Here is a 25,081-nt window from a genome sequence, read left to right on the forward strand (position 1 = left end):
ACTAAAAAAAAAAAAACATTCCTCTTGGGTTTTGCGTATTCCATTTACAAACCATGATCTCATGGAATTTTACAGTGCTGAAAGTTCTCTGTAAGTTTTTTGGGGAGAATAAGGAACAGAGCAGGAGTCCAGGCCTTTCTAGCCTCCCTTTTTAAAGGTTTCCTCTGTAACCTATGGTTTCCTGGAAAATAGCTGGCTGTGGGACAGCTTATAAAGAGAAGCTGTGCCAGTGGAATGCTCTATTCTCAAGGAGGGATAACAGATTTAGAGATAATCACTTCAATCTAAAATTTGTTGAACTAATAACCATAAATGTGTCTCCTCTCCCACCCCCTGTCTTATAGGTTAATCATTGTGATTCATGGTCATAATTAGAAAGTCATAGAATTACTCAACACCTATCCTTACCAGTTTTCATAGGCTGTAGGACTTGGCTGCTCCCTCCTCTGTGTGATAATTGAATTGACTTCATCAGAGCACAAACCTAAGCTGGGGACAGTCCTCACTGGCTTCCAGGTATGTATCGGGAGAGGGCAAGCATTTGGTGGTACAGGAGCCTTTGGGATAGTTGTTCCAGTGTTGAAGCAAGATGTTTGAGGATCTTTATCCTTGGCATAGAGTGCAAGGCAGGTGCTACTTTATCATCATATCATCCTGCTACTTTCTAGCATCGTTACTGCGAGCAACTGAATGTGTCTGAGTCCCAATTCTCTCATTTGTCTGTTGGGAAAATAATGTCTTCCTCTTTGGCTTATTGGAGAGCTGAATGAGGTAATGATGTGGAAGGGTCTGTGACATATAGGGTCCTCCGTAAATGCTTATTACATCTAGATGCAGGTAAGACAGTCTGGGTTGTAAGCTCCTACTGCACTAGGCACCATGAGTCAGGAGCAATCATCCTTTTGTTCACTGGATATGCCTGACACATGGTAGGCACTCAATAAATAGTTATTTACCAAATGAATGCCTGGGCTATTATTTTACTGGGATACTAGAGAGGTCTAGAGTTTTGCTTGGGATTAAGGTCAAATGCAAATGAATATTTTTAATTTAGGAAACTGTATTTCTTATCTGTATTATAACATTTGTTTTGTGTAAGGAGAGGTTATATATCCAAGGATATAAAAATTTCATAGGTGTTAAAAATGATGATGTTTTGTCATTTAAAGCAAGGATCGACAAAGTTTTCAGTAAAGAACCAGATCGTAAATATTTTAGATTTTACAGGCCATATGGTCTCCTTACAACTACTCAGTTCTGCCATTGTAGCTGGAAAGCAGCTGCAGACAGTAGTAAATGAATGGGCATGGCTGTATGTCAATAAAAATTTATTATAAAAACAGGCCGTGGACTGGATTTGACCTGAAGGCTCTAGTCTCTGAAACTTGATCAGAAGGTGGAAGCCCTGATTTACAATTGCAGAAGAAATAGATGTCATATAGATTTGGCTAAGAAATGAAAAAAAACATTTATGCTGTACTAATTCTATATAATTATACTAATAATAGGAACATTTGTATAACAGGAGCAGGGAAAGACATATTATTATTCCTTTTTTTTATAGATGAGAAAATTGAAGTGCCTAGAGGTATTTGCTCTAGATGTCAAGCTAGTAGGATTCAGAGTAGGGTCTGGAGCCTCTGATTGTCACTGTGCTGCTCTTTCTGTGTTGTATTCTTTGCCATCTTATAGCTTTGGTCATCTTTGTTCTCTGTGTCTGTCTCACTGGGGCAGGCAGTTGGTGTTGTTTGAAGCCTGGAGGCTTCAGTTTGGGATCGAGGAGAATGGAGGGCTTTGATGGAAAGGGTGATTGCAAGTTTTAAAGCAAACTTTTGTGTATTTTGGTCTTTATTATTATTGTTTTTTGTTGTTTTAATGGTATATATATGTATTTTTTTAAAAAGATTTTATTTATTTATTCATGAGAGAGAGAGAGAGAGAGAGAGAGAGAGAAGCAGGCTCCACGCAGGGAACCTGACACGGAACTCGATCCCGGGACTCCAGGATCACGTCCTGGGCTGAAGACAGGAACCAAATCACTGAGCCACCCAGGGATCCCCTGTATTTTTGATTTTATATCTTGTGGCGCAGGCTTTTAAATATGAAGGATAGGGATCCCTGGGTGGCGCAGCGGTTTAGCGCCTGCCTTTGGCCCAGGGCGCGATCCTGGAGACCCGGGATCGAATCCCACATCAGGCTCCCGGTGCATGGAGCCTGCTTCTCCCTCTGCCTGTGTCTCTGCCTCTCTCTCTATCTGTGTGACTGTCATAAATAAATAAAAATTTAAAAAAAAATAAATATGAAGGATAAAATAATGAATGTGTGCTCAACTGTCTACTTTGGGTAAAAGATTTATTTTTCATTAGTTCAAAGGCCTACTATGCTGATATTTTCCCAATGTACGTTTTGTTTCCTCAGCAATGTGAGGTAAAATTAGATGGAAAAAGAGCCTCTTTAGGATATTTCAAAAAGACTACTTTTATCATAACAGAAGATGTTAATCATATTGTTTCGTGTCACAAGCTGGCAAAGACTTTGGTGAATCATTCTGGCATTCCTGAATTTTACATCCAGGAAGAAAAGACCAATTACTAAAGAGTTAAAAGATTGGTTCATAACTCTTGATGAGTTGTAACATACCTAGGAGGAGCCATCTAACTCTATACTTGATGAAATCATGTTCTTACAGCCTGTTGACACAGAAAACCTTTCTAGCTTGCCTTGAATAGCAGCGCTGTCAGGTGAGTGACCTCCAAAACTCCTTTAAACTCTAGTATAATTCTCTGACGCTTTAAGTCACTGATAGTAGAGAGATTGACTTTCTTCACTCAGGTGAGATTGTGTATGCAAAATCACAAATGGTGTTGGCATGTAGTAGACACTCAACGAATTCTCACACCCTCCTTAGTGATTCATTACATTACCTTAATATTTAGCTACAAATAGTGGTAGATTTCATCATTAATGATTGAACAATCATACCACACCAAATTTTTAGGCTTGTAGGGCACAGTCATCAGTAGTCAGATTTTGTTGGATTATTTGAGAGGATAAACAGATTCAGTCCTGGATTAAAAACAGTCTAACAAGCTTTGAATCTGCTCAGGCACCCAGGTGCCCAATGTGGTACGAATATCAGCAGCCAACTACAACAAAAGTGTCAACCCCAAATCCAGAAAACCAGACCAAAAAAATTACCTTACTGTGCGTGTGAATAGTATCCTTTCTGAAAGGTAATGCTGGACAGCAGCCATGTGAAATAGTTATTGATCAACTAACATGAATTAACTGATTACATATTAAAATTTTCCAACCCCTATAAGTCCTAACCAATGATGATATTCAACTGAAAAATTATGGTTTTCAGAATTTTGTGGAAGAATTTAGAGAAAAACCCCACAAGCATTTTTCAAATGAAATAGTGAGGAGAATTAACAACATATTTGTTTTCTATGTTCGCTATTGATAATCGAGAGATCTTCTTGATGCTCAGCTATGAATTTTCATTGGTCAACATCTTACCTTATAAAATGGGCTTTTACTTGTTTCATTTCACACTAGCTGCATAAGTAGCCTACATTCTCCTTATACGTATAGTGTAGATAAGCAGTTTATGTTCTCCATAATAGCAATATCCCCACTTTAAAAAGTTTTCTTTCAAATTTCTCTAATATAATCATATTTGTGGAATTGAAGCTCAGAAATACTGTTGTCTGAAAAGAAGCTAGCAAAGGGAGACAAAGTCTGTCAAAAAGGGAACCTGGCCAGAGAGGAGTCCTCATTCTGTCCCTAAATCATGTCAATTTTGCAAGTTTTCGCGCTTTCTCACTTTCCTCTAGTTACAACATTTCTTCCCGATTCATGGACCCCAAAACAGCCTCAGATGTTATCTCAGTTTTATTTATTTATTTATTTAAAAAGATTTTATTTATTTATATGACAGAGAGAGAGAGAGAGAGAGAAAGAGCAAGCACAGGCAGGGGGAGCAGGTGGGAGCAGAGGAGGGAGTAGGCGAAGTAGACTGCCTGCTGAGTAGGGAGCTTGTTGTGGGGTTTGATCCCAGGACCCTGGGACCATGACCTGAGCCGAAGGCAGATGCTTAACTGACTGAGCCACCCAGGTGCCCCTCTGGCTCAGTTTTAAAACTTTTGTTTTTTCAGTTGTGGAATATATTTGTCCCATGAAAACTTTATTAGAAGCCTGATAAGAAAAAGGGGAAGGAAGGAAGGCAGAGAGAAAAGGAGGGAGGGAGGGAAAGGAAAAAAATGAGGTACCTGGAGCTCTAAAATTCCTTGAAGAAATGAATAGGACAAATAGAAGAGCAGGTCACATGGTGTGGAGGCAAAATTGGACAGACTTTCTGGAGATATTGGCACACAGTTGATCAGTTCTTTGCTTCCTAGCAAATTAGTTTTCTTCTAGAAAGCACTCCTCATGCCATCTCTGTCAGTAGACCTTGATCATTTCCACCCACTGATTGGTATTCAGCTATTCTAGTTGATAAACTAAATAGTAACCCTCCAACTCCAACCCAGGACTGCTAGAGGGCAAAAAAAAAAAAAACCCACAAATAAGCAACAAACAATTAATAATAGCTTAATGTGCATTTTGCAGATTCTGTGTAATAAGCGAAGAAAGGGTAGAATAACACAGAAATTGAAGTGTAAGAGAATGTCCAAAACAATGGTTATATGAAGTAAAATTGTTTTCTTCTCTAGTGTAGCGATTTGAGTTGAAAGATGTGGGGCAGCCCCGGTGGCTCAGCGGGTTAGCACTGCCGTCAGCCCGGGCTGTGATCCTGGCAGACCCAGGATCGAGTCCCACATCGGGCTCCCTGCAACGAGCCTGCTTCTCCCTCTACCTGTGTCTCTGCCTCTTTCTCTCTGTGTCTCTCATGAATAAATAAATTTAAAAAAATCTTAAAAAAAAGAAAGATGTGGATCAAATATTATGATGAGTCCTCTGAAAAGAGACCCAATTGGAAAGAGTAAAGAAAACATACACATAGTAAGTTAAATATTTAACTCAGTGGAAAGCATAGAACGTGTGAAGTTGTTTAAAAATATATATACCATATGTTTGTCTTCTTCTTCTTTCCTCTTTAATCAATCAATGACAATTTTACCCTGGATTCCAAAATGGCACTTGGAAAAGTGCCATGGTGGGAGGGGTAAAGTTCCTATATTTCCATTCTTGATGGGGTGTGGATTGAAACTTACCTGCCCAGCTGTTAGCAGCAACTCTAAAGGCAAGAAGGTAAATGTAAGCATTGCCTAATATCATTCTTAACAATGAACATCGCATTGGAAAATTATTTTAAATCCTAGAAACCCAAAGGGGATTTGATTGAAACCAAAGGATATGCTATTCTTATGAAGTAAATGTCTTTTTAAAAAGAGCAGTTTGTTTTATGATGTGTTGAATTTTTTGTAAATGTGGCAATACTTGTTGGGAGATATTAGAAACATCTGTGACTTCACTTGTCCCCCAAGTACCCGGTCAGATGTCTGATGTAGTTGATTGATTTTCTAAAAATGTGGATGTTTGAATAATTTTAAAAATCTTTACATACTTGACAGATTGAATTTTATCTTTTTATTATTCCTATAATATAAAAATGGTATAATATTTAGAATATCTGTATTTTAAATAATATGAGCTTACATTTCTCTTTTGCAACCTGAGTTGGAAATGCTTTTGATTGCATCTTTCACAACTATTTATTTGTCTTTAAAGACTGCTTATCATTCAGTTAGCTTTAACTAGACCTGAAAATATATACTAGCAGTATAGCATTTATGTGTGTCAAGTTGGAATTTCATTCTTGGGTTATTAATAGCTTTGTGGGAATTATGAAAATCATAAGATATGAAATATTTTGGGGTTATATATTTTTTTCCTATTGTGAAGGAAAGAACCCCAGAATATTTTGGGTTGTTAGAAAATCTCTCATCGAAAGTTTTACATTTCATCTTAAAGGAAACCAATTTAACAAGTGAACTATTTCTAATGCAGAAAAGTAATCAAAACTTGATTCCACTATGTAGCATCTCTATTGATTGAATGTATGCAGATTGAGTATGAAACACTGAATTATCATCTATAATTTCAAACGTTAAAATTATTTACAGGGAAAAAAGGCAGATGTTAGCAAATAAATCCATAAAAGATTTGAAGCGCTCTTATGTGCCACAATTTGCATTCTTTACTGATGAGATACAAAGATGAATATAAAACTTGGAATCAGCCTGCAAGAGAATTATGCTTTGGAAGCAAAGACAGAAATATAAAAAAATAATTACCTAACAGAGTGATAAGGGAAACTGAAATATGAATGTTGTGTGTTTAATATCTATATACCTAAGCTATGATCACAAGATTAGAAAGCACATGGAAAATAAAGTCAACTGATTTGTCAATATTGTGGGAGCAAAATTCAAATTTATTGTGCAGATTGTAGAACATCATTAATGATACCTGATATTTTGTCATCTGCACGATAAGTTTGAATATGAGAGCCAAAGTCCTTTTACTTCATTAGAGGTTAAATAATGGATCGCTTACTTGGAAAGTGTTATAGACAAAAATATGATAATATTTCTATTGATATCAAAGTGAGTTTTTTCTTTTTTTTCTGAATAAAGATTGCCAATTGCCCCCCCCTTCAAAGTTGTGGTCAATGGGAGGTGATATTGGGGAGAATAAGTATGAAATGACCTAAGTCAGATCTAATTTGGGATAAAGTTGTTTGCAATCATGAAGTTCCAATCTATATTTATGGTATATTTCCAAAGGTTTCAATGCAATCTGAAAAAGATTTTAGAGTAAATGTTCAGTCTAGAGAAGCAATCTCCCAGTAGATCAGAGGAGTCTTGGAAGGACAACCTGAGGCTGGAGATGCCCCATAGAGGTGAGGTAGTTCAGAGCAGTCCTGATGGACACTTGGTGTTGGCCATTGGTCAGAGACACCAGTGAAACCAATGATACATGTTTTATTATTTTATTATCATTATTTTACCTTATTATTTTCTTATTTATTATAAGAACATCTTCCTGTCAGGAAGCTTTGTTGTGGGTTACTAGAGCCGTGGTCTTGGAGAACACAAGTGTTACCTTCTCCGGATGGCAGCATGAGGAAAGAGGGTAACTGAAGTGACAGTAGCATTAAGTCGTGCTACTTAATGATTGGCTGTAAAGAGAGGATAATTTCTAATTTACAGGATTGTTTGAGTATTAGGGACAACATTTTGAAATACCAGGCACATTATAGACATATTAAATGGTAGCTATTATTATAAAGTCATTGTAGGTGGAGTAGTGCTAATTCCTTGAGATGAATGGATTTTTGAGGGATCTTGCTATTTTAAAGATTTAAAGATTATTTCAAGTGTGTTTGGAAATAATGATGACTGATGTAAATTATGTACAAGTTTCAAGTTGTAGCTTATTAAGAAGTAGCTGACATCAGCAGTTCAGCTTTCAGACTTAGACTTTGCCAAATAGTAAGTTCTTTGTGTGGTGGATGTTTTCCAGAGTGGATTTACAGTACCTCCTGTTGACGTTTGGGGAGCATCCTAATTGCATCTGGAGGCTGAATTTCATTTTGAGAGGTTATTCCTCAATTTTCCATGTAATCTTAGTTCTTGCGTTAAACACAAATAAATTTGCAGTGCCTTAAAATTTGCTGCCATGCTTAGTAATACATCTACAGTACATTTTAACATTAAATTTTAGACATACATATAAAATTTATGTATAAATATATACATACATGAATATATAGAGAGGTTATATGTTACTATATTATCATGGACTCTTCTTCTACAGCTTCTTTCACTCAAGTTTGCACTTGTGAGATACGTGTTATCATGGGGTGACGATAGTTCACGCAGACTCATTGGTGTGTATGTTCCATTGTATGACTGACCCACAAATTGTTATTTACCTTACTGATGATGGACATTTGGTTTGTTTCTGAGTTTGGGCTATTATGAAAGTGTTTCTATGAACTTATTTATTATACACACCACTAAGTTTAAAGTCTGAAAGTTATTTTGCTACATACCTCTAATATCTGATACAGGTACATTTTCATATAATGATGATTAGATCTCTACTTTCCATTTATTGTTAAGCTGGTCCCATTAGTAAATCCAGTGGATTTGGAGATGGGTTTAGTTCTACTCTTCTTAAATTAGTCCTGATAAGAAGGGATTTTTGATAAGGACAAGAAAACTGACCTTCGAACTTTTTTTTACTTTATTTTTTGTTGTAACAACATAACATGGCTTTTACTGACCACCAAAGTTCATGAAGAAGAACAATGTTAAGTGGCTTTAAAAATGTTGAAAGTATTATATTTTTAAATTGTCTGCTTGAGTATTATTAGAGTAATACTAGAATAAGTCTTGATAAGTGCTATTTAAAATTTTTTTCTTATATAATACTCTTCTGCTTTTCCATTTCTTTTTTTTTGATGATTTTATTTATTTATTTGAGAGAGGGAGGGCGAGTGTGTGAGCCAGCATGGGGGGAGGGGCAGAGGGAGAGATTCTCCAAGCAGACACCCTGCTGAGCATGGAGCCTGACACAGGGCTGCCTGACACGGGGTTCCATCCCATAACCCGTGAGATCATGACCTGAGCCAAAACCAAGAGTTGGACACTCAACAAACTGAGCCACCCAGGTGTCCCCACTTTTTCCATTTTATTTTTTAAATTAATACTGGACTCCTCAAAGCTCTTACACCACCACTGGAGCTGCTTCTATTGCTCTATCTGCTCTATGAGATGGTGAATTTCTCAGAGGCAGAGATTGGGTCTCATTCAGCTCATCCTATTATCGGCAGTGACCACACTCATGGGAGAACTTTATAAATGGTTATTGGGTAATTCGGTTACTGTCAGATTTAGCCAGTCTCTAATTTAAAAACAAGCAAAACAACAACAGCTTTCAGAAGGTAATTACTGGATGCCATTTCAGTTAAATTATTAAATGCTCATTTTTCTTTATTTTAGAGTTTTCTATAACACCAGGAAAGGTTTCCTGAAATAAATGTTTACATACAGTCATCCAATATCAACTACACCTTTTTGGATATCCTTCGACAACTACCATTCTTACCCCTCCCTTGGAAGTTTGGGCAGAATTAAAGCTACATAGACTCTGGTGGAAACTTAGAACCAACCACAGGGTAGAACCAGATGGGGCTCAGAAAAGGGATTTGCTGCTGGGTGAGAACATGAGAGTAGCTGGAGCCAGGTTAAGGAACTCATGAAAAGTTAATAAAATTTAGTGTAGATTCTCTGTTCTTTATGCACCAACAGGAAGAGAGAGTTTAGGGGTGCACTGGAGCTCCCAGAGTGAATAAGGGTAGCAGTAGAATTAGAAAAGGGTGCAAAAAACAGTGTATTCTAGAAAGCAGGCCTGGGCATGAAGAGGTCTGAGCCTTGCTTTTCTCTTGGCCAGCTTTGTGATTGTGCGGAAGTCACTTTGTTGCTTCTGGCCTCAGGTTTTTTAGTCTCGAGAAGAATGGAAGGAGTTGGCCTGCATGAACAATCATGTCCTTTCCATAGTAGGTAAGACTCTGGTTGTTCAGCTCTGTGCAAGTCATGCCAGAAAGGAACACCCTTCCCCTCTAATGCCAGGGGCACATCCTCACAAAGAACCGGGGTAAATAGCTGGAACGTTTAAAGAGCCAGGTTGAGATCCTTCAACTTTCAATCCAAATCCCATCTTTTCCTTTCGTATTGTGCTCCTAGTCTTTTACAGTAGTAAACAAATAGCCAGAATATCTGATGCCTTTTCCTTTGATGGCAAAGATTTTGATCAAATAGCCACCTCCATTATATGACAAAGACTTTAAAAATATTAGAATTAAAAAATATATTAGTATTTTTTTATCTGAAAATTTGCAACTTCACACAAGTCTGTGCACTTACCTCAACTCAGACCACCTTGAATTTATCTGATTTCTCTACTTCCTCAGTAAACTTGTTACTAAATGGGTAATTCCAGCCACTGTTGTAAAGTGAACATGTTGGATGTGAAGATATTTTTCCAGATAAAGAATGTAGATTCCTGAGGTGTGAAGCATTACTGAATTCCCAGGCACACTCAGGACATACATGTCTTGGAAAATACCTCCCTGAACTCAGCTTTACCACACAAAATGAGAAATACTTATGTCACTTACAAATTCAGCAGGGAAAAACATGTAAGCATAAAATGGACTCTAAGCTGAATGGGGGGGGGGGAAACACCAATATATAGTGGGCATGTGTTTGGCCAGCCTGTCCTATATGGAGTGAGATTTAGTAGAAATGGTAGATACAGCACAGAGAGCACTTAGTTTAGGCCAACATGTGTGATGCGATTCTTTGATTCTTTTCTCATCTGGAAAGAGGGAGTGACAATCTACCCAATAAAAGTAAGCTAATATATATAAAACATGTCTGGCACTATTTAGAAAAATATATATAATGTTATTTTTTTTTTGTTTTTTGTTTTAAAGATTTTATTTATTCATGAGAGAGACACACACAGAGAGCAGAGGGAAAAGCAGGCTCCATGCAGGGAGCCTGATGCGGGATTTGATTCCGGGACTCTAGGATCATGCCCTGGGCCGAAGGCAGGCTCCAAACTGCTGAGCCACCTGGGGATCCCCTAATGTTATTTTTTCAAATGAGGTTTTATAGACTAAAAAAGCCAATGTTAAACTGAGAAGATGCTAAAAGCAGTGTACACTATTCAATTCAATGCAATAATAATTTCTTAATGCTTACTATGTGCCACATGTCTGATGATAAAAAACACAAGTAAGTGGGCTTACATTTCCATCTTGGAAATACAAAGAAAGAAAAAAAAAGGCATTTCCTTTGAGAGGGATAGTCCAAGGTGAGATCTACATAATATTTTCTTGATACTTTTGGAACAGATCACTGGAAGGACAAGGAATCTGTCCTCAAGGAGTCACTCTCTTACTTTGGTTCCATATTACCTGTGACTCTACCCTGTCAAAAGAAAGTATTCAACCTAATGACTTCTAAAACCCAACATCTTTCAAGGTCAATGATCTCTTGAACAATATTGATGACTGGGTGAAGCACCTCAGGTCCTACAGATTGCATGTGGAATGGGTCAAAGGAGGTGAGAAGGTGACAAAGGATATGACTCATGACAAATTTGTTGGGTATATCCTCAGTCCTAAGACATTGAGGGGAGAGTGCTGGAAAGGGCTTAAGCAGAAACAGGTATAGCCTGTGGAGAAGGAGGTGGAATAAAGGTTTCTTTTTTTTTTTAATTTTTTTTTTATTTATGATAGTCACAGAGAGAGAGAGAGGCAGAGACACAGGCAGAGGGAGAAGCAGGCTCCATGCACCGGGAGCCCGACGTGGGATTCGATCCCGGGTCTCCAGGATCGCGCCCTGGGCCAAAGGCAGGCGCCAAACCGCTGCGCCACCCAGGGATCCCAGAATAAAGGTTTCTTGATTGCTAACCTGACCATGAGGACATGGTTGCCTGTAACTTTGTTTTACTTGAATAAAGGCAGTCCTACCACAATAGAATTCTGTCCCCCAAAGACATGTCTAAGACCTAATCCCTGGTACTTTGAATGTGTTCTTATTGGGAAGTGTGGTATTTGTAGCTGTAATCAAGTTAAGATGGGGTCCTCCTGGATTCGTGTGGGCCCTATTCCAGTGATTGGTGTCCTTATAAGAAAGGGGAAATTTGGACTTGCACAGAAGACAGTGAAGAACACCACATGAAGATGGGGGCAGAGATTAGTGATGCCTCTACAAACCAAGAACACCAATGGTTGCTGGCAACCACCAGAAGCTGGGAGAGAGGAAGGAAACAGACTTACCCAGCCTCCAGAATGAACCAATCCTTCCAACACCTTGATTTTGGGCATCTGGTCTCCCAAACTGAAGAAGAATACATTCCTGCTATTTAAACCACCTGGTTTGCAGTAATTTGTTACCACAGCTCTAGGAAAAGTAACTCACATCACTGAATGAAAATAGATCTCTGTCTGTATCAATATCAATATGGAAATCAATATATATACAGCAGGATGACGATGGCTCTAGTTTTCAAGTTTTTAATAACGTGTTGAATCATTGTATATGATTATATTTCACGTATGTAAAATGAGAACTATTGATTTATCTTCCTCTGATCATCATGTTCTCTCTCTCTCTCTCTGTTTTATTTTATTTTTGGTTTTAGACTGTTGTCAGTTTCAGGATGGATTCTCTTGTTGCAGCCAACACCAAATTTTGCTTTGATCTTTTCCAAGAGATAAGCAAAGATGATCATCATAAAAACATCTTCTTTTGTCCCCTGAGCCTCTCAGCTGCCCTTGGCATGGTCCGCCTGGGGGCCAGAAGTGGCAGTGCAGAGCAGATCGACCAGGTATGGATCTAGTACCTCTGGGTCCACTCTCTGAGTCAGACCCTTGTCCCTCTTTGACAAGCCATGCTGCTCACTGAGCCTGGGTCTTGAAAGGAGGCTGCATCTGCCTTGGAGCATTCATTTACGTCCTGCATGTTCTCTCTTCAAGGCTCTGCCTCCTTTGTAACACTTCTCCAGCCTCCTCAGTCTCAGCTTTTCTCAGTCACCTTCTCTGTCTCTGTCTGTGTGTCTGCAGGTCTGTCCCTCTTCCTCTCTATAATCATCCATGCTGATATTGCTAGCAGTATTTTTAATGTGTGTATGTGTCTTCTCTCTTTCTTTCCATAAATAAATATTTAGTAAGCACCAATTATGTACCCAGTGGCTAAAGATCTTGGAGTCCTCCCTGACTCCTCTCTTTCTCTCCCCCTTTACATCAAACTCTAACTCAACCTCTTTTCTCTTAATATACATCCAGAATGCTGGCACTTCCTGCTACGTCCCTGAGGCCTGACCCAATACCATCCTTTCTAACCTGGATGCAACTTCCTCATGGGCTTCCTTGTTTTGTTTCTGCTGACAGTTTGTTCTCAATCTATCTGCCAGAAAGATCCTTTAAAAACCTCACTCACAGCCTATTTCATCTTTTCAAAGCCTGGACTTCCAATTTGGCTAATGACAGGAACCTGAGTCCTTACCGTGGCCCATGAAGGTCTGGTATCTGAATTATAGACAGCTAGGTGACTCTCTCTATCACCCTGTCCCCTCCCCACTCCTCCAGCTACACTGGCTTCCAGATTCCTTGGGTAAGCATGCCCACTCCTGCCTCAGAGCCTTTGCTCCATTCCATTTGCCTCATGGCTTTTCCCCCAGACAAGTGATCTATAACTTACTTTCTCCTTCAGGACCTTGATCAGAATTTACTTCTCAACCAGGCCTACCTTGAACTCTCAATCTGATGTTGCATCTTGACACCCAACCCTGTAAAATTCCCTCTTCGCCCAGCTACTTTCCCCCACATGACATTTGCCATCTTCCAACACAATGCGTACAATAATTCATTACTATGTGTCTCCCCTACTAGAATATAATCTCCCAGATGGCAAGATACTTTGTCATAGAACAGTGCTTGGCTTATAGTAGCCATCCAATCCAAATTTGTAGAAGGAATGAATGAAAGTGACAAGAACAACTTGCCGAATAAACTACAGGCTCCTGAGGTTGGCCTTATAACTTCCCTGGATCTCGCACATGTCACAGAGGTTATGTGCGAACCCCACTGTTGCCTTTAATATGGAGGAGTTGAATTCTTGGATTAAGGTAGAATGTGTTTGGGGTCATCATTTTTCCTTATTCATTTACTTTGATTTAGAATATTATTCCATTAGCAAAACTTAACTTTAGAGTGTGGTTGGCATCCTCATCTTCCATGAGGTTTCAGATGTTCTTTCTCCAGGCACCTGGCTTTCGCTTGTTCAGGAAAACTGTGCTGAGCAGTGCAAGATGTGCATTTGTATCTTACCTTTCTGCAATGCTCTGTGTAACTTGTCTTTTGCTGTTATCACTTGCTTGTTTGATTGGAAGGTCTAGATCACTGCTAACACAAATATAATTTGAATCTCATAAGTAATTAAAAATATTAGTAGCCATGAGAAAGTAAAAAGAAATGAGTGAGACTAATTTTAATAATATTTAACTCAATACATCCAAAATATCATATCAACATGCAATCAATTAAAAAATGTAAATGATATATTTTACTCTTTTTTTTTATACCAAGTCTTCAAAAGTCCAGTGTGGTGTTTTACACCAACAGTCTGCTTGGCTCAATAACCACATGTGTTTCATGGATACCTTGATATTCTTTTAGTTTGATTACATTCACTCTTAAATGCGGACCTGAGGGTAGCATGCAGTTCACTTTCCTTCCATTCCACTTCACAACCAAGTCAAGAGAAACATCCACTCCCCTTGGAACTGTTGTTGTTTGACTATGTAATCATTGTCCCTCTCACACTATAAAACTGTGTTTGAAACAGACTTCCTGCTATTCATATTTTCTAAGAGACTCCCATAATTGTCATCATGCAGGTCCTACACTTCAATGAATTTTCCCAGAATGAAAGTAAAGAACCTGATCCCTGTCTGAAAAGCAAAAAACAGGAAGTACTGGCTGACAGCTCTCTGGAAGCGCAGGAAGAAATAAAGGGGTCTCTGCAGGTGAGCCACTACAAATTCCTGTCCCTTTTCTTATGAACTGCTCCTTCTGGCTGTGCTGTATTTGGCAAGGGTTACTTATCCCCAAATATTAGGTCCTGGCTGTCATCAGCGGCAATGGCAAGAGCAGGAACACCATATGACCTCCAATTCTTTTCTGATTCTGTGTCTTATGTGTTGTTGGCTGTAAGCTAGTTTCCTAAAGAGTAGGATTTCATATCTTCTGCTCATCATGATAAAGACAGTTAGAGCAAAGCTCCATTACTTATCTACTTTTACAGGGCACAGGTCCCCAGGACGGAGCATGGTTGAGGATGAAGGGCAGTTAGGGGTAGGAATCAGCTGTGGGAGTCTTATTTCTTTCTCCAGTTTTCCCCTTTCTAGTTCATGGGGTAATCTACTGATGCACAAAACTTTTATTGGTTGTCTCATACCAGGAGTGGGAAAGATATTCTCCAGGTTATATATTCCTCTACCTTAGAATGCTTAAGAGGAGGGCAGAGAGGTGGTTGTCTTTTTCTTCTATCTTTTTGAATATAGAGAAAAACAAGGTGCGCTGATCTAAAATACAGTACGCACTGCTGAGTCCCCGGTGTATTGTTCCTGGATGACCTTGACACCAAGTGGGAGCCGTGATCTTCCCCTGGGATCACTTCAGGCCCTCCATCCCTCTCTTCCTCTCAGCTTGCTCCCCCACATGGTAACAAAGTGAAATGACTCATTTCAGGATCAGGTCACATTTTCTTTCTTTTTTTGTTAGGAGGAGTCTTCCAGTGATGAGAGTGGACTGCTCAGTTGCTACTTCGGGCACCTTCTCTCCAAGATAGACAGGATCAGAGTTGATTACACCCTAAGTATTGCCAACAGGCTTTATGGGGAGCAGGGATTCCCCATCTGTCCGGTGAGTTAGGTGCGGCTGATGATGAAAACTATCACACAGCATACTATTTAAAATCAGTTGAGTAGCTGGATCACTCAGCTGGCACCTCTGGACAGGAGGATGTGCTGTGGACCGGGGGGGCTCCCTGGGGTCCCCTGTCTATTGTCCTTCTGGGTTTCAACGTGAGCGGTGTATGAGGCCTATTGGGGGGGGGAAAGAGGGTCATGTCACTAATAGTTTTCAGGGCACGCGTGGGTTTGGTAATGGCCCTGTGTCTTGGGATGGTCTTTCCCAGTAAAGATGCCTAGCAAATGCACTTGGTAGCTCTTCTTTCCATCTCTCCCTCCGCCCCCAGCACTCCCCTAAAGTCCCCTTTCAGGCCACCAGCGGGCCACATCTCAATAAAACTGTACTCACGTAGCAGCACCGAGATGCGGTGGAAGGAGACTGCGTCTGGAGCCAAAAGGCTCATGGCTTGTCCCTGTGGCTGAGCAGCGTGTGCCTCCAGCGAGGCGCATCTGAGTCCAGGCTCCAACTTCCTCTGCCACTACCAGAAGGAGCCACATACTTAGCAAAGGACACGAGGGGTGGGACCACAGGCAAATGTGTGATGCAGTTGGTTAGGCTGGTCCGGGGAGGGCACAGGCTTAACCTCCGTTGGCCAAAATAAGTATGTTCTCCCGCAACAGAAATGAGATTGTAGATGCTGCTCTTTTTTTTTTCTTTTAAACTAGCCTTATTGAGTTATAAATTCACATATTATATGATTCATCTATAAAAAATGTACACCCGAGTGGCTTGGGTATATTACTTATGACTTTTCAAAAAATTGTGGTAAAACATAATGTAAGAGTTGCATTTTTCACTATTTTTGAAGTATACAATTCGGTAGCGTTGAGCACATTCACCATGTTGTATAAGCATCATCCAATTTCCAAGACGTTTTCATCACCCCAGAAACTCCAGAACCATTAAGTAGGGTTTTAATTGCTAAAAATAGAGGCATTATATAGCTAAGTCTCTCAAGTTACTTAATATTCATGTTGCAGTGTCTCCATAAATGGGTTATATCCAAGGAAAAGGTATCTGAGGGAAAGGCTTGTGCCCTTGTAACTGTGGACTGCTTTATGAATCAGCATTCTTTTTTCTTTTTGTAAGATTTTATTTATTTATTTTTGAGAGAGTGTGAACAGGAGGAAGGACCAGAGGGAGTAGGAGAAGGAGGGGAAAGAATCTTTTCTGATAAAAAAAAAATTCATTTATGAGAGACATAGAGAGAGAGAGACATAGAGAGAGAAGCAGAGACATAGGCAGAAGGAGAAGCAGGCTCCCTGCAGGGAGCCTAGTATGGGACTCTATCTCAGTACCCCAGGATCATGATCTGAGCCAAAGGCAGACTCTCAACCAGTGAGCCACCCAGGTGCCCTGAGGAGAAAGAATCTTGAGCAGACTCCATGCTGATCGCAGAGACTGACACGGGGCTCCATCTCACGACCCTGTGACCATGACCTGAGCTGAAACCAAGAGACGAGCACTTACCCAACTGAGCTACCTCGGTGCCCCGTGAATAACCCTTCTATATCCTAAATTGTCACCAGAATGAGTGTAAGGCCTCTGGCTAATTGAAAGTGGGCATAGATAGAGACCACATGCATCCTGTTTAAATAACTGGGCACATCTCTCACTTGGCTTCTCTTGACTGCCTCACGCCTAGCTATCAGCATGGTTATCTGATTTCATTGCATTCTTTCTCTTTATTCCAATTTAATAGGAATACTTAGACGGTGTGATTCAATTTTACCACACGACCATTGAAAGTATTGATTTCCGAAAAGAAACCGAAAAGTCCAGACAACAGATTAACTTTTGGGTTGAATCTCAGTCCCAAGGTAAGAAAGCCCAAACACATTGTAGCTGGTGTTCTTTTCCACTCAGAAGGAGAAAAGTCAGGCCAGTGTCTGAGACTGCTAGTCTGTCACGACCAGGCGCTCACTTACATGGACCACGTTCAAGGCCATTTGGCAGGTGCAAACAGTCAGACACTTAGCTGCTGCGCTGCTTACTGTTGCTCTTTTGCTCCAACAGAAAAGGTGAAATCCTTTCAGCCAAGCACATGCCAGCAGGATGTTAACTATTTCCATTTTGTTAAAAAAAAGATCAGTAGAAAGATTGTGAGGAGAATCTATTCAGTGGGAAATGGGGACATAATAAAATCCCAATTCTTATCAACCTTTCATTAACTATATAGGTGTTTTCTGAGTTAAGGAGGGTGTAGAGATACCGATGAGAAGTGAAACTTGAAACTTTAAGTTCAATGGAATAGTTTTTTTTAAATATGAAACTCCCCTGTCTGAACTCATCTTGGGAGAAGCGACTAAATCCAAAATTATTTCTCCTTGCTTGGTCCACATGCCACAGAAATTCCTGTTCCTTCAAGGTTCCACTCAGTTGCCAAGAGGAATGTGCGTTCATTGAAAAAAATCATACTAAGCCACAAATATCTCATTTCTCCTAGTTAGTTAACTCTCCTAGAGTATTTTAAGTGTAGGTGATGTCAACATAATCTATTATTATGGGGTTTAAGTGGAAGTGCTACAGTAGGAAGCTTTACTCATCTTTAAGAACTTGGCATGTATTCAAATAACCGATGGATTGGTATTTTGCGGTGGAAAGGAATGCTGGACTATAAATGGATGACAGCATGGGATTTTCCAGGTCACTTGGGGGCTGTGTTACGGTGAAAAGAGCCTCAGAGCTGGGCCAAGAGCTAGAATCTGGCCCCAGAACTGATCTCAGCCAGCCTTGCTGAGTTTTGACATGTGGCCTTACCTCTTACTGGCTGTAGTTTATTCCTTATAAGAGAAGATAGCAATACCTACTTCTCATGGTTGACATGAGATGGAATGAGAGAGGACACACAGAAGGCCCTATTCATATATCCTGACTAGGCAGGGATATAAAAACCATATAAAAATTTATATGCATTTTTGTTTGTATTTAAGCATATGCCTTTTGCTGTGATGAGCGCTTGAGATAGGAATTTTACACAATAGTTCTGTTTCTCAAAGAGGTTATAATATAATCAGGTGGCAGGGGCTACTCTGAAAGTTAAATCATGACACAGGATGTCCGATAGCAAGTTCCCACCACAGTGGTTCAGTGAATCGAAGGAAATTCCCTCTGTTTCAGTGCTTTAGAATGGGTCCCTCTTGGGGTTGAGTGATGGCGTTTCTCCCCCATCACTTCCGCCCTCACCTCCACCGCACCCAGAACTGTGAGTCCTGTCATTTTCTTGGGTTAGTTCTCTCTTTCTCTCTCTCTCTCTTTTTTGTAAATATTTTTTTTATTTGTTCTTGAGAGACACACACAAAGAGGCAGAGACATAGGCAGAGGGAGAAGCAGGCTCCCCATGGGGAGCCCGATGCAGGACTTGATCCCAGGACCCCGGGATCAGGGCCTGAGCCAAAGGCAGACGCTCAACCACTGAGCCACCCAGGCATCCCTCTTGAGTTAGTTCTTGAATCAGACATGCCATAGCCTTGGGGATGGGAAGCAGCATTAAGGAAAATCTGTCTACATGAATACCTCTGATACAACTCATATTCAGGATATTCTCTGAAACCTTTTTTAAAGGTAAAATCAAGGAACTTTTTGACAAGGATGCTATTGACAGCACAACAGTGCTCGTGCTGGTAAATGCTGTTTACTTCAAGGCCAAATGGGAAAAATATTTTGACTCTAAAAACACAGTTGATGCACCTTTCTCTCTAAATGAGGTAAGATATTACAGCACATGGTTTTCTAGACATCCCACTGATAATTCCACTAAGAAGTACAATTTGCAGGATGTATAGTCAAATTTAGAACTTAGGTCTCTGGGTTACAGCATACAATATAATAAGAATATTTTGTTATTAGCAAAAATCAGTACCTGAATTTTGTTGACCACCTCATTGCCAGGTACTGTGCTGAGCATTTTCCACTCATTATTTCACTTGTTCCCTAAAATATCATTATGAAAATGGGTGTTATTATTTCAATCTAGGAGTTGAGGGGAAAGAATGCAAAGGTTAGGTTACTTAGCTAAATTCATGCATTGGCATTCACATCTGTATTTGTCTCAAGAAACCCGGGATCTTAGCCCAGACTATAGAATGGAGGAAAGGAAAGGATTGCATCCCACTCCACCATCTGTTAGCTATGTCACTCTCACAAGCACTGTCCATCCTCATCTGTAGACTGGTGACCTCTCACAAGGTGTCTGGGGTGGTGCCCTGTATCTGATGGAAGCCTAGGAAAAAATGTTGTCTTTTAATAGTACATGATTATCGTTTAACCAAAGTTTCAACTGGCGCTGGGGAGGTCATTCAGGCTAGTGAGGGCAAGGGGTCAGGTGAGGCTAAGAGACTGGGACTGGGTGGGGCAGGCATGGAGGGGGAGCACGTGGGGCTTGTTTCCCTGGCTAGGGTAGGTCGATGCCTGGATGGACAGTTTACCAAGAAGTGACCTTAGGAGCTGAAGAACCTATTAAAACCATGGGAAAATAAAGTGTTGGCAAAGGAAGGGCTGACTGATCAGTGGGCCCAGAGTTCATAGGTTAGATCACTGGCATGACTTAAAGCTTCTGGTGAAGACCCTTCTCATGAATGGAGCCCTGTTCTCAGAAGAGAAGGAGGCCACGTGAGCATGTGAACTTACTCGGGCAGTCCTGTGATTTTCTGTCTTGTCCACTGCAGAATGAAAAGAAGACTGTGAAGATGATGCACCAGAAAGGCCTATTTAGAATCGGCTTCATAGAGGAGCTGAAGGCACAGATCCTCGAAATGAGGTACACCAAGGGGGCACTCAGCATGTTCGTCCTGCTGCCTCCTTACTCTGCAGATAACATGAAGGGCCTGGAAGAGGTAAATCATCACTTGCACATCTCTCCAAAATATGTCATTGTCGATCTCTGGAGAGGGGCCCTATTTACCATTTACCTTTCTGAGGAAGGATGGCACCTCAGCTAGCAGATGTATCAGAGAGGATATCAGAATCTGAATTCTGTGAGATAGTTCTTCCTCATTGATTTAGAAAAGAACAAATGCCAAAAGCATTGGATAGGACTCACCTCTCCCATTGCGTAGCTCTTGGCAATTGTCCTCTGGACCAGACCAAGGAATCATCTGGACTCAGAGGGATGTGAGAATTGCTACAAATGAAACTTCTTTTCCTTTTCTCTGAATAGCCTGATTTCAGTCAATCTCTTGATTGAACTACTCTGCTATGGGTCACATCACGACCCTTCAGCTGAAATCTGGTTTTGTGTGCACATGCCTTGAGAGAGTGGAGACACTGACACCGTAATAGATTGCTCATGAGGTGTGAATCAATGAAGGCTATGGAGGCTTGGCTGTATACTGTTCTGTGCAGTGAAGAGTTGGAGACAGAGGGAGAGAGAAATACCTGGATAGTGATCACAAAAATGGCTGTTATTCAAAATGTATTGTGTACTAGTGCTATGTTAAATATTTTACATACCTTATTTTGTTCAACCCTCGCAATAGCCTAATGATATTCACTTTATTTTTTTAGAAGAGGGGATTGAACCTCAGAATGTTAAGGCTTGGCCAAGCTCACCCAACTTAGTTGACTGACCTTTGCTGGGCTTTGACATTCAGATACCAGATGACACTAGAACTAAACCATCCTATGACCTCTAAAGAGGAAAGAGGTTTGCTTTGAGGAATTTAAATGAAATCAGAATATTTTGAGGCTTAGGGAAGGACCCAGAAGATTGTTATACTGGCTGTTGAAATAGGCTCAAGCCCTTTGAAGTAATTGGGACATCCTCTGCAGGATCATAATCTGACCCTAAACATTATTTCCTTCCTCTTATAGCTTGAAAAGAACATCACTCATGAAAAAATAGTGGCCTGGAGCAGCTCAGAGAATATGTCAGAAGAAACAGTAGCGGTTTCCTTCCCACAGTTCACCCTGGAAGACAGCTACGATCTCAATTCTATTCTACAGGACATGGGCATCACGGATGTCTTTGAGGAAGGGAAAGCTGATCTTACTGGAATCTCTCCAAGTCCCAATTTGTACCTGTCAAAAGTTGTCCATAAAACCTTTGTGGAAGTGGATGAAGATGGCACCCAGGCAGTTGCTGCCAGCGGGGTTGTCGGCATGGAAAGGTCCTTATCTTCTGGGGTGACATTTACTGTTGATCATCCCTTCCTCTTTTTCATCAGACACAACAAAACCAAAACCATTCTCTTCTATGGCAGGGTCTGCTCTCCTTGAAAGGAGCACAGTGTCTAGTACCTGGGAGCTGGAAAAAAGTGGTGGTATGGTCCCCCCTGGCATAACATGGGCATTTGTGTTCTCATTGATATCCAAAGCTGAACAAATTTTATCACAGCTCTATGCCTCCTTCCTCCAGACACTGGCCCGTGCTTGTCCTGATCCTTCTCTCACTCTGTAGCTGACTTTCATCTATGTCCATTAGTATCGAAGACTCTGGCTCCTCCTTAACCTTTCACCGCACTGAACACTCAAGCATATCATTTCCCCTCTGTGACCTACAGGTCAATGTTATCAAGAATGTTAAGTTCCCTACCTCCTTATGAAGGAATCCTGAAAGTTCATTAGACCACTTCTAGGAGAGGATAAACTCAGAAGCCACTTTAACGTGGGCAGCAGGAGGAAATGTTTAAATGGAATGTGTCTTAGAAACTCAGCTCTGTTTCTACTGTAGTTAAAACCATGGCCCATTGCTGGGCAAGATGTCCTGCCTCTTCCTCATAGAAGATGCCCCGTAAGGTGTTTCTCCTCTGGGAGAAAGTAAGAGGATTTATTACTGAAGAGGATTTAAGTGAGAATACAAGGACAGAAGCCTGCCCCGGCCAGCACTCATTCTGCACTGACAGGATATGTTTTGTGAATCTGACATTGACCCAGGAGAGCGGCAATAGATTTAAAAATTAGTCTCAGCTTTCCTTATTGAGTCTTCTAGGCCATCATCATGAAGCACTATCCTGTGTGTCTCCTTCACCCCCTTCCTCAGAGAATTCTCCTCAGTAGTTACCCCTAGATACCCAGCATGTTAGGTAGGACAGGGGAGTGCTGCCTTCACCTCGGGCTGCTGGTCTACCTGGCCCCCTCTGTCAGGAGTCTGGCCATGTGGACCTATTTCCTCCTGGAGGCCTCATGCCTGGTTACATTCTGAGAATAGGCCTGGGTCTGGGCATGATGCACATGGAAACTTCTGTCAGGAAAGCCCTTGGCTTCATATCAAGCTCTAGTCTACTGAAAGCCTGATGCCTGAGTGTTCAATACTCCAGGACCTGGGACCTTCGTTCTCTGATATGTCTGTCTGAATTCCTGATTTCTGCCTTAGCTGAATGCTCTGTAATGCCTACTAACAATGCCTAACTCTAGGATGTTGCCACTCATTCTGTCAAGGTGAATTCCTGGTCTTGGTCATGGTTCTGTTTTCTTGTCCCACCCTATGAGCATCATCCTCCTAGTTGCCACTATGTTGGTTAAGTGTGGCTGTGGCAGTTTTTGGAGGAGGAGGTACGTTAAGTTCAGCGCTGTCATGCTGCCTCCCCTCCAGCCCCCTTTTCCTCTACATTAATAATTTCTTTGTGCTGTGAGGGACCAGTTCCATATTCCCCATATAGACTTCTCATCGTCAAGGTTGTTTGTGAGTATAGAAAAAATTCTCATTGATAATGTAAGGCAGCTTGAGGTGGCTCTTCCAAGTCCTTGCCAAAGAATGCATGTCCCATGGTCAAATTTATGTCAGGTAATCAAATACATAGTCTCTTCTCTGTTTCCTTTTGGGGTTGATGTTTTGAAGATTCTGTGCCTGGCCTGTCATCACTGTTGGATACTGAGCTGGAAAACTATGACCTATGTGGCATTGTCTGGCCTTGCTTATGTTCTTATTCTTTTCCTTGATAAGCACATCTTCTCATTTGTATTGGTGTCTCTCAGAATTTTAATCACAAAAGGAAAAATGTATCTATTTACAAAAATGAGAATGAGATTCTTAAGTCTTTCTGTGAATCAGTGAGCAGACTCTTTACTAAACTTCCATTGATTAAAATGTTTTTTCTTAGTAAATAAAGCACTTTTGTTGTTAGTTATTATGTGTATACTATTTTATGTGCCAACTATTTTAGTTACCTAAGCCTGACTTTAAATACTTTCATCCAAAAATATAGAAATACATAATCTATAAAGCTAACCATTCATCTCAATGATGTCAGAAAGATATCTCTTGTGCCAGAAAATCGTTTCCAACTTTCCACCAGAATTACATGTGAAGGCATACACAAAAGATGAAAGCTTGCTATGATTCTAAAACCTAGGAGTGATAGCCAATGGATCATCACATTTGGAAGACATTTCTGCTGACTACAAGTTAAGAGCAGGACGGCAAGCCTAGTCAAGGGGTTCCCGGTACTGTGTCACTCCATGTCAGTCTGCTTTGTGCCCTACCATTACTGCCTCCTCCAGGGTTAAGACACACAAGAGCTCTGTCAGTTTAAATTCCAGACATCCACTTCTCTCCTTTGTCCTTGCTGGGATCTCCTAGCCTCTGTCTTTCTTGTCATTTTCTTTCTTCCTGCAGCCACTTGAAGACTGAATGAAACTCCCTCAATACAATGCACAGGAAAGTGAAGAGAGGTATTGGCACTTTCTACCCTGAGCAGTCTAGCCTTCACAATCGAGTATTTTTGGTGGGGCAAGGACAGAAAGAACCCTGGTGGTAATGTTGTTGGATTCGTGTATTTCATTTAATCCTTCCATTTGGAGTGTCAGAGAGACTACATGGAGAGGAAAGCATTCTAACTTGGTCCAATGGAACTACAATAGATGGAAGCCTATGAGAAACTGGGGATCATGCTCAAATCTAGGAGTTCTTGACTCTCATTCTTGCGCCAGTGAGATTGACCCTTTAATATAGCAGCCCGAGACACAGAGAGCATGCAAATCCGTGTTCTATAAGTGCTAGAAAACCAACCTGAGTGTGCAAATCTGGGGAGTTAGCTCTTCTGTTTCTAGTTGAAGATTCCTTCTGCTTAGCAACATTGACAGGTGGGACAAATGAGGCAATGTAGATTCCTAAACAACTGATTCATTTACTCTGACTACAAACATTCTGAGAAGAGAACCAGGAATGTGTTATGCCCAACAGGCCCTCTAGTACTCTGCAGTTCACAGGCTCTGTACATTCTGTTTTATTTCAACCTCCTTATGATTTCATACATTATCTAAAGCATCTTTACCCCTCAAACTCCTCCCCCGTTTTTCTTAATGCTGAAGCAAGCCTGAACATACATTGTTTCATCCCTGATTGCTATTTACTTCTTTTGCATGTGTGGATTTTTTTTTTTAAACTACAGTGTCATTAACTTTAGGTGGAGGCCCTATGATTGGGATGATGGGTGCCATGTGGTGTGTCAGTGGGTTTCTTTGCTCCATAACTGAAGGCCAATGTCAAATGTGTTCTTCATCCACATTACTTGTGTTGTGTTCTTGTTTTCCCAAATTCATTGTCTTACTCTTTTATTTCTTTGCTCAAATATAACAACA

The 25,081-nt window shown here is 40.6% G+C and overlaps 1 protein-coding gene across 2 annotated transcripts; it reads left to right on the forward strand.

Moving 5' to 3' along the window:
• The first annotated feature begins 403 nt into the window (after positions 1–403).
• On the forward strand, positions 404–23,628 carry LOC129495483 (serpin B12-like). 2 transcript variants are annotated; one of them, XM_055303022.1, is made up of 9 exons: positions 404–516; positions 2,690–2,741; positions 12,232–12,417; positions 14,488–14,616; positions 15,374–15,514; positions 17,265–17,382; positions 19,127–19,269; positions 20,230–20,397; positions 21,374–23,628. In XM_055303022.1, exons 3-9 carry the CDS (start codon positions 12,250–12,252, stop codon positions 21,776–21,778), a joined length of 1,272 nt encoding a protein of 423 aa, XP_055158997.1. In that variant the 5' UTR covers positions 404–516; positions 2,690–2,741; positions 12,232–12,249; the 3' UTR covers positions 21,779–23,628. The 2 variants fall into 2 exon arrangements, with proteins under 2 accessions (XP_055158997.1, XP_055158996.1); XM_055303021.1 differs by lacking the exon at positions 2,690–2,741.
• The last annotated feature ends 1,453 nt before the right edge of the window (positions 23,629–25,081 follow it).

This window comes from Nyctereutes procyonoides, unplaced genomic scaffold, assembly GCF_905146905.1.
Source record: "Nyctereutes procyonoides isolate TBG_1078 unplaced genomic scaffold, NYPRO_anot_genome, whole genome shotgun sequence".
Taxonomy (NCBI): domain Eukaryota; kingdom Metazoa; phylum Chordata; class Mammalia; order Carnivora; family Canidae; genus Nyctereutes; species Nyctereutes procyonoides.